Genomic DNA, 16,641 nt, shown 5'->3' on the forward strand with positions numbered 1-16,641 from the left:
GTTTTGGCTGACTGCTTTGGATATAATCTTTGAAATGAGTGACTATGTTAAATCATGATAATTAGGTCTGACCATTAACCTCCCACAGAGCTGATTACAGGGATGGGGGTGATGAGGAAGTTTTTTATTTTTCTTAGTGCTATTGTTTCAGTCTGTTTGCAGAGTAAACACAATGAGTGTGTCAGTTGATTATGCCGCAGACCATCTCTCAAGCCAGAGGAGACGGATATTTAGTTTTTACATGTGAAAACTTGGGTTTTAGAGAAAATGGGCTCTGAGGAGATGTTGGGGAGGCTCTAGGTCTATGCACCTGTGTCTTTCCAGCCATCCTGACTGTTTACTTACTGAGTGGCTGTTCCTAGAGCATTTATCCCCTTTACTTTAGCTTCTCCACAACACAATCGCATACAACACCTCTGAGGGACAGCACACTCTTCATTGCTTTAAGATTGTCTTGACTAAGTTAGAGCAGCAGAGATTGACTCCTCCCTTCCAGCATTTCTGCAGACAAGCACAGCCCAACTCTTCAAAGGTGTGTTTTTAAAGGGCATCTCGCAGTCTGGCTGTAGTGCTCATAAACCAGTTATGACTATCGCATGGCTATGAGCGCGTCGAGTAACAAAAGGCAGTTATTGATTGTAAGGGAAGATTGCTACAGGAAGGAGAGCGAGTGGTATTTTGTGCATTGCAATGGGCAGCCGCCCATGCGGTGAAACAGCCCAGGTTTAGCTGAAGGGGAGCTTTGTTAAGGAAAGGAGAATCCTTGCCTGGAATAATTGCCTCTGAGCCAGGGAGAATTGGCTACTCCAGAGTGGGAACAGGCCCTCAGCTACCTCTGGCACAAACAGCGGGGCTGTTGCAAATCTGATTTGAGTTGCTAACAATAAGGTATTGAAAAGGCAAGCAGACCTCGCAGTTCTCTCTGTCTTTCCTTGGGCTCCTAATTTATGCTTCAGCTTTGCTTGCTGAAGCAAACCTGTAACGACACAAATGTGTATGTGCTAACAAGAAGGACAAAGATCTTTGGAAGAGACAGCAAAAGGCCAGGCAGAAAGAAAGGTCCTTGAAAAAGAAAGGAAGCTTCTAAAAATCCAGATATTTTACATGAAAGGAAAATATAACCTGAACTGTAATTGTTGGCTGTATGTTGTGATAGAAAGCTACGAAATACTCTCTTCCCCCACAGAGCTCATAAAACCGTGCTCTGTGTACCAGACAGATTATTTTGTTTTTCATTAAATAAAGTAAGTTGTAAACGGTGCTCTGTACCATAGAGATGATAATCTCCACCATCCCCCTCGTCTTCCTTAAACATGGGAGCAGGCACTATGCAGGCTGTGCTCGGGCAGCGTGGAGCCCTGGGCGAAGCCCCAGCCTGCCGGTCACCGCGGTTTGGGGGCTGCAGGCAAGACACACTCCCCGCGTCCGAGAGCGTTTACCGCGTGGGTTCAGCTGTGCTTTTATCAAATCCTATTTCTGAAATCAAATAAAAGGCTCGGTTGCACAGTGTTTGAATGCTGCTCTGTGCAACAGCAGCAGTTGGTTGGGTTAGGTCTGTGGAGCTGGCACCGCTGCAGGTAGGGGAGAGCAAAAAGAGGAGACTGAATAATGAATAGTTTTTATGTAGAAGATAGCAAGAAATGTTTTATGAAGGTCACTGGGAATAACTGCTAGTTTTAAGTCAGTATATTCAGTTATTCTGCCATCTTTGCAGCTTTCAAATTTGTGAGGTGTAATGTGTTAAAAGTTTCATCGTGATCCTTGTAACTTGAGCCACAATTCTTGACAGTGCTCTTGCAACATGGAATAAGCAGCACACCCCTCGCTCCACTATTTCCTTGCCTAATGTGTTTGCCTACTATCTTGTGTAATCGGAATGCTACTTTTTTTTTTCCTAGCTCTTTTATCCATGAGTTTATTGAACATTTTACAAAAGCAGGTACTATCGTCTTCATATATGTTTCCATTATACTGGAAATTTCAGCCATAGCCATGGTGCAGCAGCCTCTCCTGTGATATACACAGGCACTGGCCAGTTTGTACCACTTTCAGGCTGGAGGAAACTGCTCTGCTGCAAATCCCACTTACTAATGGTCTTGTGTGTATTGCCATGGGTCTGAAACTAGATGTGGTGAGTGATAAAGTGGGATTTGAGGCAAAATATGTTGACTTCTGCTCCATCCACTGGACCCATTGCTCATGTCCTGTTACAGAAGACCTCTCTGAAATTACAGACAAATTGCATTCCAAAAGCAGAGAATAGCTCAATTATAAGGTGTACCCTTATTAAATACTGAACTATACTCAGTTTAGGTGAACACTAGATTAGTATTAAATACTTCTTCTTTTTTTTTTTTCATTCATGTCTTATTATTATAACTGATTTCAGTGAAATGTATTTTTCCCTAATCAAAGGTACATCTAACAAAAATACTGGGGCAAAATGTTCTTATATTGTTACTTGCTTTTTTTCAAAGTAGTTTTAAAATATTTTGATAGCTCTATCTGTATACTAGTAAAAATACATTTGAATTATTATCAACAGATCTGCACACATTTAATTTACCTAATACTGATAAATATTTATGTCACCAAATTTAATAGAGAGATGCTTGCTTGATGTAATCATATCACTTTCATTGAACTATGTGATGTTCTCTAACATGCCTTGTGAATAAAGTAATCCCTTCTGGATCACCATTTTATTCTTCCTGTCTATGCAGTAACAAGCGACTTGTGGCCTTAGTGCCAAATGACACTTCATTCAACACCAGACGAGCCTACACCAGCGAAGATGAAGCCTGGAAGTCGTATTTGGAGAATCCCCTAACAGCAGCTACCAAGGCTATGATGAGCATAAATGGTGATGAGGACAGTGCTGCTGCTCTTGGCCTATTGTATGACTATTATAAAGTAGGTAACTCCATCATTATTCCTCCCCGCTGCACTAGCAGGGGACTGCTCTAAGAGGCATCAAAAGAGCCAGTTTTCAAAGACAGAAGTCGCTGCATCTTGTTTTCTCTCTGTTACTTGCATCAAGCACCCTTTCCGTTTTAGGGGAAGCCTGTCTGAGGCTGTTTTGATGTGTTTAGTTCTGGAGAGAAAAAACAAAATCAGTATTCCCATATTAAATTTGCAACCATGATTTCCTTGTGAGCATAGCTTTCTTCGTCTTCCTTTGCAAGAGCATTGGATGAATAAGCCCCCTTTTTATTTGTGGTTGCATAGTTGCAGTATTCTTTAAAAAGTGGAAAAGAGGAGGCCTTGTCCATCTATAGGTTTGTCTGCTTTTCTGTTTCATTTCACACATGTTTTAGTTTGTTCTTTAACTGGAGTATCTCTCATCTGACAGTTTCCCATGTTATTTTTATTTGTATAATGATTGCAGTAGGCTGTATACAAACATACAGTGAGGTGTAGCCCTGGAATGGTGGAGGACAGAAACAGAGCTGGACACAGAGACAGAGATCTAAGTCAATTGATAGGGGAAGTACTGACACACAGTTTCAGTTTATGTCAGGTTCTAAGCCCAGGGCTTTACCTACCATTTTGATACCAGCTTTCTTTTTCGTGTATTTCATAGTGTTTAAGCAGAACAATGTTTGAGATTTCTGCTGAAATCAGAGGAGAGTCCTACAGGGTGCATCTCTGTCATGCAGAAATTTCACTCTGAAACCCAGGCTACCCCTTTGTACTCTGCAAATGGAGTCAGTGTTGCCTACCAAGCACTGAAATATAAAATTGTTCGTTTCACTTAAACTATCTCAGTACTGCTGAAACCACCTATGCCTGCATTGGACAGATATCTTCTGTGAAAGCCAGCAGAACAATGCCAGCTCCCCTCGTAATTCATGAAGAAGTAGCAGGAATGGAAATTTAAAATTAAAAATCTTTGCTTTTAGTATTTATTAGTATAAATGCTTTTAGAGAACGGGCTGTTCTTTTTAGTCTCTACTACGATCATTAAATGAGTGTTCAGGAGAAGGGGTTGTAGGCAAGTTGCCATGTACTAACCTTATGGTTAAATATTGTTTTAATTTCTTTGCTGATTATATTTCAAGATGTTCCTTCTTTTTGGGTGGTGTTGTCAGTAGAGAAAAACTTTTCCCAGTGAGAATGAAGGTCCTTTTCTCTACTTGACAGATTTACAACAGTGCCAGAGTCTGTGAAGTTAATGCAGATTTGTGAAATTCAGGGTGTGTATGAGCATCTGGAACATTGGCTTCTGTCTTAGTAATACCTTTGTATGTAGCAGTTCATTAATCTGCTGGATTTTTCAGATAAAACCAGAGAACAGTCCTTTTCCTTCTCAAAACTTACGTTCTAAGAGACATGGCTGCCCAGGCAGTTGACTTGGGGTTCAGATGGAATAAGCTGTGTTAATCTCAAAGCCACTTCCAGCATTCAATAATAATTATTTCTGTCTTAAACTGGGAGAAAAGGATAACTCTTCTTGATGCTCTCAAACAGGAACTTAAAACCTAACTTAAACATCTGTGCTGTAATGTGGAAGTATAGAGGAGGACTTCCAGTGCACAAGACTCTCTCGAATTGCCCTTATTTATCATCTGGCTCATTTGTTCTGACATGCTGGGTAATTTTTTTGAAGTACTTTTTCCAGTCAATAGGAATTATTTGAACTTAACTGTTTTGATTTTTTTTCCTTTTCCTTTTTCTTGTAGTGATGTTTACCTAAACATAAACCCTCCTTCAGCGATAAATCTATGATCTTAACAGGGGAATCAACATGTGCAACCCGTGGCTTGGATCCCACTTCTAAAATGTATGAAAGGGTTTTTTAACCAACAGGATGCTTAATAGGGAGAGAGGATGTCCCTAAGAGAAGGAAAGGCTCTGGCTAGCGCGCTCTGACTCTGCTGCTGTCTTGCAGATACAGCTGACGTTAACCTTGGCTACTGTAATGCACTGTAGTATTGTTTTTCTTCTAAATTCAGATATTTTCCTGATATTTCTTTAAAGTATTTAAAGATAAAAAGCACAGCTTTAGCCCATTTTTAGGTCCATTCTTGCTCTTTAATCCTGAGTTAACTGCTGTGATGGAGTAGATACACTTTCTTTTGTAAAAGATAGATTAGAAGTTTTAGCTCCCAAATTGCTGGTTCAGCAAGGAAAAAAAAATACGGTCATGGCAGCAACGTTGCCCTTGGTGATTTCTTATCTATGCTGGTGCCAGGAAACCGGTATGTGGGAAGACAAATGTTTTAAGTCACTTTTGGTGTCAATTTTGAGTCTTATTGAGGGGCCAGATTTGACTGGATTTTTACTTCTGATGGCTGCTGATGCACTCAGCAAAGCAGAAGTTGGTGTTCTCTGATGACATGCTAGCATGCCCTGACCTGTCCCCATGCTAGGAAAGGGAAGGATCCACAAACTTCCCCTGGGTACGAGTCCTACACCCTCCAGACTGCTCTGTAACAGGAGGACTTAGCTGGTGCTTGTGGTTTAATTGAAACCCCTTTTTTCTCTCAGCTAAAAGGGTCTCCATGCAGTCCTCATCAAAGCATCATGCCTTCCTTCTCATCTTTTATTATTCAGTGAAAAGTGTGTGTGTGTGCATGTTTGGGAATATAAGCTTTGATTTTGAGATAGCTTGACCTAACTTGATATTCCAAAGATAAGGACATATAAAAGAGTGCTTTGCTCAGATTTGTGTGCACAAGAACTAGAAAAGAAAACAATCCCTACGTTTTTTCCCTTTGGAAATTATCTTTCTGTTCACAATCAGTCTCCCAAAGAAAAACAGCTCCTGGCACCTGTGAACTAGACAACACTGATACGGTTACATTTTTCTAGTTGTTGCAGTAGAGCAGTCTGAAGCTGCAAATACCTGACAGTTGCATTTACCTGACCCCATGCCTGGTGTTGTTCTCAGGTTCCCAGAGATAAAAGGCTGTTGTCTGTTAACAAAGTGAGTGATAATCAAGAAGACCAAGATAAAAGGTACAGTATTATTCAAAATCATACACCCAGCTACTAACAGTGTGATCAGTTTGTGAACTGAAGGAACTATGATAGCCTGAGGGTTTATGGTTTTCTTCCAAAAGATAAAAGAATGAAGACTGTTTTGGGAAGCAAACTTTACTCCTTTTTACTTTTAATTTATTAAAAAAATTGAACAGTATTATTAAACATGCAATTTGCAAAGTAGCAGAATGTTTCATGAATTGTTTGTGTTTCGTTTTGGTTTTTTTCTGCTGCTGAGATTAGTAAAATCAGATTATATTCACGGTTGGCTATTGGCTGCTTTTCTTTCAATTTTCTTCTTCTAGAACAAAAAGTGAGTAGTTTGGCCTCAGTAACCTGATTTATACAGTTTTATTTAACATAACTTAGGGTCTGCCCAGAAGCAAATAAAGTAACTCTTAAAATAATTCGCTCACAATGTTTTTCTCACTCCTCTCAGATTTCAGCCCTCCTCTGTAGGCTAAAAGTGACTTGAAGAGTCAGAGAAAGCTGACTTCTGCCTTTATTAAGGCTTGTGGACAAGAAAGAGTGTATATTTAGGTAGAAAGAACTAAGTTTTTACACACAGGAAGGTACCTTCATGGAAAATTCTAGTGGAGAAGCTACACAAGGTTTATTTCAATGCAGCTAATTCGGGACAGCCTTAGATCATGTCCACTGGCTGTGTAAGGTGAAAGTTTCAATAGTTACTAGTATAAATTCACTGTTTCAAAACAGAATATGAAACTTTTTTGAGTGTAATTTTTTTTTCTGTGAATGCCAGAGAAATTCCTAAGTTGAATGTGATTGACAAAACTGGCCTTCAGTGGAAAGCAAAGAGAGAGGAACTGTAATGTCAGAACATATCTCCTGCTTGAAAACAAAGCAGTGTGTTACACCTACTAAAAGTTTTACGAGTTAACAATTTTATGTCAGTGCAACTATCAGCAATCAGATTGCTTTCAAGCAACCGTGGGTAGACGTGGGAATGCTCCTGGAGGTTACCTTTGCAGCCGCTATAGTTACTGATCTACCCTTGATACAATGGGCTTGCTCTTTCAGAAGAGCATTGGTACCAGAGTTACACAAACAGTAGTGGCCTGTCAATAGCCTGAAAGAGCATGCATCAGCGTATGGATTTTGCTGTTGATATTCTGCCTATTTCATATGCAAATTATGTACTGAGAATAATCCATACCTCACCTTAATCTTTATGCTTGTTTTGTGCCTAAAGGCTGTTGCACTGGTGGATTGATTTTGCATCCAATTTATAAGCCAAGGCAAAAGCAACCCCAGATACCCAGAATTTATTGTAACAAGTCATACCAATTATAGGTCAAATCAAATGTATTATCTTTCCCTAGCTGTTAAAGAGCTCTGGACCTCTCTGCTTGCCTCATGATGTCTTTTGCCTAGTATTTGTTAATGTGCTACTTCTTATGGCAATGGCTTATCAGAGTTGAAAGATCTCCTTCCCTGCCATCTAAGAACATTAAGCTATTTAAGGAGGAGATTTACTCTATCAGGACAGTTCATAACATTTTTGGTTTTGTCTCACAGAAATTGTCTTAATGCCACGGAAGCTCAGAGTAATTTAAGTGGGGGAGAGAACCGTGTGCAAGTCCTGAAGACAGTGCCGGTTAACCTTTCCTTGAACCAAGATCCTCTGGAGTCATCCAAAAGGGAATACAACACAAGCATGTCTGGGAGCTCGACGCCCATCACAGGGACTGGAGTGACTGTAGTTAAAGCAGAGGAGTTCACCCCTGTTTTTATGACCCCACAAGCACACTATGCAAGAGGAGAAAATGAGGAGCACCGAGGGGTTATCTTTGAACCATATGAAGTGTCCAACATTGCTCCCCATACAAATTATCTCAAAGATGACCAGCGCAGTACTCCTGACAGTACATATAGCGACACCTTCAAAGATGGAGGAACAGAAGTAAGTTTTTCACCTCAAATTAGCATCTAAGAACTCAATAAAAAGCTGTAAACAAGATAAGGAGATTTGAGCTTGTAAACAAGATAAGGAGGTTTGAGCTGTCCATAAGAGCCATTAGAAGAACAGTGATAGGTGTTTCAAGAAATTAATCTCTGCTCCTTGCTGTGTTCCTGTCAGTCAGCGCTCTGATTATAGGGGAGCATCATGAGGAGTTTCAGAAGACAGTTTTAAAGTTGTTTATTGGAACCTCTGAGAATAATAGATACTGATCTTTTGTTTTCTGGGATATTGTGTCAAGTAGAGGATAGTTGCCATTCTGAAAGAAGATCTGTTTTCCATTAACAAGATCTGCCTTCAGACCATAACAGTAAGAAATAGCAGCCACTTTGTAACTGGGAAATTGTTAATGCTCTTCTGAAAGTGCAAATGAGCAGTGTCAGCCTCTGCTGCTAGAAAAAACCGAGTAATTTATTCAGAAGCTGTCTGTTGCACTAAGCTCTACTCTCTAACATGGGCAAGTGAGAAAAAGTAGTAGAATTAGGTGACTAGAGGGGAATGGAGAAGTTAACAGGCAGGGAAGGACTCAGGTGCAAGCATATGTAGGGGACTGAGGAGGAGAAGAGAGACAAGGAGCTACCTTGTAAGTATTTTACAGTTATGCTGAGGCAAAGTAATTATACAGTCAGCTTAAATATGGTGAGTACCCTCTGGCTGCTTTTGCCTGCTGCAGAATAACGCAAACAAGCCAGAAATGTAGAAAGGTAAAAATTACTTAAAGCTGACAGTACCTCTGCAAATAGTTAAAGATATTAGGTGGTAAAACTCTCCTCGGATTTTTCTCCTCCAAATCTATGAAATTGTAAATGTAACAAAAGTACAAGCCAAGCTACATTAAGGCTGAGTTACTCTGACTAAATATATAAGAAATTTACTGTGTGTTTGTGTATGTGTATTATAGAAAAGTAAATTGTCTCCACACAAGCATCATAGATCAGGATGTCTGGAGGTGGAATCCATTTTCAGAGGTAGAACACATTTAGGTCAGCTAAATGAATAATTAATGAAGAAATCTAGCTTGCCATTGAAAAATCAGTAAGATCAAACCTTGGATTAGAAACACTGCTCTGCATTATCAAATCACATCATTTCAGCTACTTTTCATTGTTACTGGTAAATGGCTCTTCATGCGAGTCCAGTGGTACCGTACCCGTTACTTTCTCCAGAGTGCTGTAGCTGAGCGATTCCATTACGTTGGTTTGTTCTGGGACGCACTGCTGAGGGCTACCCAAACAGCCAGTTTGCGCTGTGCAAAGTGCTATCATAGAATCATAGAATCATTTAGGTTGGCAAAGACCTTTAAGATCATCCAGTCCAACCATTAACCTAACATTACCGAGTCCACACTAAACCAATTAAGGGCAGACTAGACTAAACCATGTCCCGAAGTGCCACGTCTACCCATTTTTTGAACACTTCCAGGGATGGGGACTCCACCACCTCTCTGGGCAGCCTGCTCCAATGCTTGACTACCCCTTCTGTGAAGAAATTTTTCCTAATATCCAACCTAAACCTCCCCTGATGCAACTTGAGCCCATTTTGTCTCGTCCTATAGCTAACTACTTGGGAGAAGAGACCAACACCCACCTCACCACACCCTCCCTTCAGGTAGTTGTAGAGAGCGATAAGGTCTCCCCTCAGCCTCCTCTTCTCCAGACTAGACAACCCCAGTTCCCTCAGCCGCTCCTCATAAGGCCTGTGCTCCAGACCCTTCACCAGCTTCGTTGCCCTTCTCTGGACACGCTGCAGCACCTCAATGTCTTTCTTGTAGTGAGGGGCCAAAACTGGACACAGTATTCCAGGTGTGGCCTCACCAGCACCGAGTACAGGGGGACAATCACCTCCCTGCTCCTGCTGGCCACACTATTCCTGATACAATTAAATGTGCGAAGTTGTTCAACTTGGAGGTAAAAAGGGAATTTACATCTATACGTTGGCCTTGCATCCCAAACTCCATGTTACGGTAATTTTTGTTACAATAGTAATAATTTGCATCCCAAACTCCATGTTATGGTAATTTTGTTACAATGGTAATAGTTTGTTACATGTTTTTTAAGTTGATTGGTTAATAACAGGGTATGATACTTGTCATCTAGGCTTTCTGTGCAGTCTGTGGAGAAAGAAGCAGTTCAAATCCAATTGCCAAAAGTGGGTGGAATGGTTTGTCAGGTGCACTCACTCCTCTCCATCTTCACTTCCCCTATTAACTGTACAGGGAGACTGAACAACTAACTTTAACTGTAGCTGTTAGGTGAGGTGTGTGCCACTGTTAGTGGCCTTCCAGCCCCAAACACTCACATGCTTGTGGCACGGGAGCAGGAAGAGCTTTCCCCCCTGCTGCAGCTTCACTCAACACTTAGCCTGTCCCTTCGTTTTTTCTCAAGTACCCAAATCCCAGGATATGCTTCACTCCTGCAGAGCTCTGATGGCTTCTCCAGCGATGTGCTGTTGTGTAGGGACAGCTATATGAAGCAGGTGTGGGGACAGCATAAGGTAAAATGTGAAAACATAACAAAAGAGAAACTTTTGCTAAATTAGTGTTTAAAGCAGGAATACAGTTGCTCTTACTAGTTTTCCTGTTCACTTGGTGAGAATAGCTGGGTTTGGCTGCAGTAGGTTTGCTCTGATATCTGCTCAATTTTTAAACACATTATGAACACATGTTTAGAAATTGTTTCAAAACATTTATTGAGTGACTTAGTTCTGTTATACTGAAGGAGTGCTGAGTTTTTATAGATCCCTGTGGTAGTGGACACTTTGGTCAATCACTTGCTATGTTTTTTGGATACAATTTAAACAATTATGTAAATATACCTTTCTCATCTCTTTCATATTCTTATTTAGCTATGATTAATTTATTAGTCCTTTATAGAAAAAAATTTCAAGGATAGGTAAGTAAATTGAATGTTTTTGACAATGTCAACCTCTAGCCTTCATATTAAATGTGACTAGCATGTTAATACGGGACTATCTTTATTGTAATACCCCTCAGGTGTCAGATTTATTGGAGTATTTAGCTTATCTGTTCTACTGCTCATGGATCCTTGACTTTTGATCTTCAGGAAATATTCCTAACCAGTACATAATACCTTTGCACTTAACTAGTATCTGACTGGATATTTATTGTGACACAGTTGTGCATAGGGTAAGATTAAAAATTGTTTTCAAAATTGCCTGACTTGACACTTCTGGAAACAAAACAGCTTTTAATTGCTAACTGGTGATCACAAAAGAAATCCTGGAGATTAAATGTAATGATCCATCAGTGAATCAGAGAGACATCAGCAAAAACATGTTTCAGGCAAAAGGCAAGCCAAGAAGAAGCAGCAAAGTTTACATAGTAGAGTACGAATGGGCTCATTTGCTCAGGAAGACAGAGTACAAATGCGTGCTTAGTCTGTGCAAAAAGATTTCATTTTTTCAGAACTCAACCTCTTGATGTAATTTTTTTTTTTGATAGATGTGTTTTCATTTTTTAAAGAGTGACTGTAGGTCTCCTTCCATCTGGTAAAGTGTGCGTTTCTCTCAAACAGAGTCTATATTGAAGGTAAAATACTTCTTAGCCTGTGTCACCACTCCTATTCAAAATAGACAGTATAACAATCTAAATTTTTGTCAACATTTTGTTGTAGGCCTTAAGGTCAGCTGACCACAGACATATTTTTAAATAAAACAAAACAAAAAAAAAAGTGAAGTCTCTAGGAAAACTATGATTTCATTTGAAAATCTACTTATCTTTGAGATGGGGTACATTTTTACAGGCTTGTTTTCGAATATATTAATGTGTAGGCAAGGAGTTTAATAAGGCAGAAGATGTTTTTCAGCTACATTCCTGTAGCAGTTGGGTTATAAAAAACTCTAAAAGCTTGACATAAATGAATTATCTCTGTCAATTCTAGTGTAAAGACCATGTAGGGTCCATTCCAGTTTTTAGAGATTTTGAGTTTTAAGTGGTTGATGATGAATGATTTTGGATGATTTAAATGGATGATGATGAATGGTTTTAAATGGTTTAACGACCCCTTCTGAGGGGTCCTTCAATAAATGTAATTCTACTTTTGTTGGTATTTGCATTTTGGTTGTATTAAACTATATTTAATTGTTGTTTTTATTTTTCAGAAGTATCGCAGTGTGTCAGTGGGGGCTGAAGAATATATTTACGAACAAACAAGGTATGGCATAAGCTTTGAATTGTGTTGACTGGCATCACCTAGGAATGTATTGAGGAGAGGCTGCCTGTGTCTGCTTCCCACCCTCCCTTTCATCACCGTGGGGCACCTGCAGGGCTCTCTTGATGCTGCCCAGCAGCACTCTCCCCTTCTTCTCCTGCACCTGTTAGCTTTCAAATCTGACCAGTTTATATCTTCATCTATTATCTTCCCCCAGCATTGTTTTAAGTTAGTAGCTCCTCTGAAGCCCCGGAGATTAAAAAGTGTTAAGATTAAAAGTGTTAAGAGAGGTTCCCCAGGTAACAGGGCACAGCTTTGACAGCCAGGTCATGAAAAGTCTTCCCCACCTTTCAGGATGGCAGGATGCACAAGTCAGATGTCCAGGATAGTTGAACTGGCTCCACCAACCTTATGGAATTCCCATGTTTATTTTTCCCTTCTGTTTTTTTCTAGTTACTCCTAGTAGGTTTTCTGGGAAACCCTCTTGTCTTTTTACACTGCTTGTTGTGGGACTTCATGTGTACCTATAAAATAATGTGAATGAATTATCTAACCTAAGAATTCCAAGAAGTTTTTAACAAAGTTTCAAAACCTGACATTTGAAAGGAATAGTGTCCTCCCTGCTAAGCACAGAAAAATGCATGCATAGCATGGGAAAACACTGCAGAGTCACTTAACTAATAAAGACTGTGATCAGTAAAATTTGTAAGCTGATGCTTCATTTCATGCTTGTGAATAGTTCTGTTTCTATCTGAGAGATTACTCTCACTTTAGAAACAGGAACATGCCTACATATTTTTCTTGGAGTAGGCATATGACTGCTTCTGTAGTGGAGGTTCCTTACAGCTTGATCTTTTTTCTGAGGTATATTAAAACAATCATTAACTGCAGTGAGCTCAGAATGGAGTCATTATATAGGCAGTACATATGAAACAGATATTTAGCAAAGACTGCTCACTTACTACACTGGATATTTATAAAATTGAGTCCTGAAGCGTTGGCATTGTTAACAATTCTCAGACATTAAGTCTATCATTCTGCGGCCCAGGTCCACATTAGAACAAAACCTCCAAATGCACATGAAGAAAATACGTCTTTCCTGGGAGTTACCTGGAAGTGATAGGTGCTCAGAAATCAAAGCTTCAGATTGAAAAAAAAAAAAGAAGTGGGGAATATGAAACTAATTGGAAGCCTGATAGAAGATCCCTTAACGACTACGTGGGCTTTAGTTAAGACTCACGGTGAGATTCAGAATAGTATTATAATCATTTCAGTGACTGCAATAAGTTTTAAGGATAATAGGAATCCTCCTGCTATGGGGCACACTTTGATTGCTGGCTGGGAACAAGAAGAAAATTCCCAAGTGATACCACACAGAGACTGCAAAATTGGCCAGGTGCAGTGTGTCTGGGATTTGCATTTTTTGACATCTTTCTGAAACATGCAGAATGCCAGGAAACAGAAGACCAGACCGTGGCAGACTGTAGGCAGCTCTGTTAAGACACTGTGTGTCTGACTTTGGTTCATCCTAAGCCCTTCTCAGCAGACATCCTCGTTAGGCCTTCTGTCTGGTGAGAGGTTTTCAGGTGCATCTCCCAGGACATTCAGCATGCTGTGGTGCACATCGTGCAGCAGCCTCGCAGCACGCAACCTGCAGTCCCTTTGTGTGACACTAAATCAGAGGATGTGCCCCCATGGCTAATGGGCGGTTAATCCACAGGACAAGCATATGCAGTGGAATGGATAATGGGTCCGCAGCAGCAGTGGTTCTGTTCTTCCAGTCCACTCGGATGGGGCCGTTCCGCTTGCCAGCGTTGACAGAGCCTCTATTCCTCTTGCACATGGGACAGAGGGACTGCGGCAGCGCACACCGCAGTGGGCAGCAGCAGAGGGGACTGCAGTCCCCTTCATGCTGCCTTTCCACTGTGCACGAGAGCCTTCCTGTCCGCAGCAACTGCACTGCTGGGAAGCACTGGTACTGCCATCAGTGGGTTGGATAGGTATAGCTTAGTGTTTGCTTTTTACCTTAGTTTTGCTTTGATTTGTAACTTTCAAGCAACTAGAAAAATGACTGGATTTCCATTTATAAGCTAAGAAACACTTAGAAGTTGTCTTTATTTGATTGAATGATTGATACTAAACTAAATAATTGATATTAAACTGTTGAAACTTCTTCCTTTGGATGGAAAGACAGTGGGATCAGGTTATTTTTTTTCTTCTACCTTCTCTTCAAGTGGGGATTTAAATATTATTACTCATGTGTTTTAGTGATTTTTTTTTTTCCATTGGATAGTTAAAAATGTTTTTGTCTTCCCTTTATTTCCATATTGCTATGGTAGTTTTATGATGATCCAGAGTATTTGCTTGACCTAGAAAGTTAAGGATACACTGTTGTTTTGGACCAACATACTCGTCATTTTGGTTCTACTCCAGCACTGCTTAAATACCTTGCTGAATTAGGACCTTTGCGAAAATGCTTCCCCTGTATCTCCAATTTGTGAGAACATCCTGCAAGTGACTCCTTGCATTAAGCTTCCTGTGGTGACCAAATGCAGTTTGAGGAAAAGATTTATTCTGCAAGGTTAAAATTATTTTTCATTTAAGAGAATGTGAGGAGCTGCAGGCATTGTTTTTATTGGATTATCGTTCAAGCCTGTTATTGGAGGAGGCGGCTGGAAGAGGCTTTGTGAGAATTGTGTTCAGCTAACAGTTCAACAGTTAATGGAGCTTTAACTTTTCATGGTTTTGAGAACTGCTTTAAAGGTGAGAAGTTCTCCTGTGAAGGAGGATCTTTTCTAAAATCTGACTTCCAACACAAGAGCAAACTCTCTTTTTCTCTAATTTTTGTCTTTTTCTAAGGGAGGTTACTTGATTGCAGATACAACTAAATGTAGGTACTTCGTTCTGTCTAATTAATTTTGAAAAGAAGGCTCCTAACAACCTTGATTGCATGTTGTCTTTAAAGAAATGAACCTACTGTCCCTTCAGATTGTATTCCTTCTCTGCCCTGTGCTGAAAGTAGCAGTTGGACCTTCCATTCTCTGCATCCATCTTTTGCAACAAGTTTTATTCTGGGTTTTTTTGGGTTTTTTTTTTTTTTTTTTTTAATTTATCTTTCTGTGACACTTCTAAGTTTCAATGTCTGTGGAGGTAGCTGATTTCCTGCAAATCAGACTGAATTCCCTCCTGGTATTTGACACTCTCACTGTGGGGTATGTAGCCTTGTACTTCATGATGGTTCTTTTCAGACAAAGTAAAGAATGTAGTCTTTGCTCCAAGAGACTTACCTACAGTCCAGATGGTTTTATGCTTGATTGCCAGATTTGATGAACTTGAAAAAAGAAAACTGCATTTTAAAATACCTGTGTGATCTTTTCTTGCAATTTTATTATTAGCTTCTTATGCCTTGCTTATATGATGCATGAAATATGTAAACAATGGGGACAAACAGAAAAGGAGAAAGTGATACAGATTTTGTTGTTGTTTCTCTCCCTGTCTTTTCAGCAGCACTTTTCAGTATACGCTAGAAGCTACCAAATCTCTGCGTCAAAAGCAAGGGGAGGGGCCCATGACCTACTTGAACAAAGGACAGTTCTACGCCATCACCCTGAGTGAGACGGGTGACAACAAATGTTTCCGGCATCCCATCAGCAAAGTCAGGGTATAGTCCAGTTTCTTTCCTAGATGGGAATGGAGCTCTACAGATAAATGCAGTTGTGGTGGTTGGGTTTTAATTTTTTTTTTTTCTTGTGGGAGAGGACAGACGAAGCTTATCTTTACGCCCAATGTAAAGGTGGGAGAGTAATGTTGATGGTGGTCTCAAATATTTTGGGGTCCAGTTTTTTCAAAGTGTGATCTTATGAGTTGATTATATACATATCTGCCTCAGTTTATGGTTTGGCAGAATGGTAATTGCACAGGTATTGCACTTGACATTGGTGAACTTATTCCCATGATTAAAGAAAAAAATCAGAGAACTGCTGCACCTGCTGTGTAAGTTCATCAGTCACTTGTGCACTTCAGCAGCTGCTTTCCAATGCATTTCAGATAAAATGTGAAGAATTGAAGCCATCCTTTGTGACATAAATTTTAAATAATTTATGTCGTGTAAGTGTGAACTCTCACTTGATATTCACCCAGAAGTATGACAAAATGGATGATTTGCATCTTAGATTCCGCGGGTAGAACTGGAGCTTGGGTATTCAGCAACATCTGCCTGGTGAACAGGCCTCCTGATTTTCCTGGTAATGTTTTTGAGTAAGCAAATCCTAACCCAGTAACCTTGGAAAGAACAATGAGTTGCTGCCCTGCAAATTTCACCCTGAAGCTGGAAGGGCTGCATATGTATGAGGCTGCAAAAGTGTTTCCATCCAAATAAATGAAGTACTGTAAAAATGTTGTGACTTTACGAAGGAACCAATGAAAGTCAACGTGAGCAGTGAAGCAGACAACAACCTATATGTTTCTGTCATACGTGAAGTTTAGAGAAACTCTTCCTAAAGAGAG

The 16,641-nt window shown here is 40.1% G+C and overlaps 1 protein-coding gene across 1 annotated transcript in view; it reads left to right on the top strand.

Moving 5' to 3' along the window:
- The first annotated feature begins 2,646 nt into the window (after positions 1 to 2,646).
- GRHL2 (grainyhead like transcription factor 2) overlaps positions 2,647 to 16,641 on the top strand; it is a 53,593-nt gene continuing 39,598 nt past the window's right edge. The window contains 5 exon segments of the mRNA XM_075705363.1: positions 2,647 to 2,913; positions 5,894 to 5,961; positions 7,525 to 7,909; positions 12,086 to 12,138; positions 15,640 to 15,796. Coding sequence (XP_075561478.1) covers positions 2,647 to 2,913; positions 5,894 to 5,961; positions 7,525 to 7,909; positions 12,086 to 12,138; positions 15,640 to 15,796 — 930 coding nt within the window.

The sequence above is a fragment of the Pelecanus crispus genome, chromosome 2 (genome assembly GCF_030463565.1).
Source record: "Pelecanus crispus isolate bPelCri1 chromosome 2, bPelCri1.pri, whole genome shotgun sequence".
Taxonomy (NCBI): domain Eukaryota; kingdom Metazoa; phylum Chordata; class Aves; order Pelecaniformes; family Pelecanidae; genus Pelecanus; species Pelecanus crispus.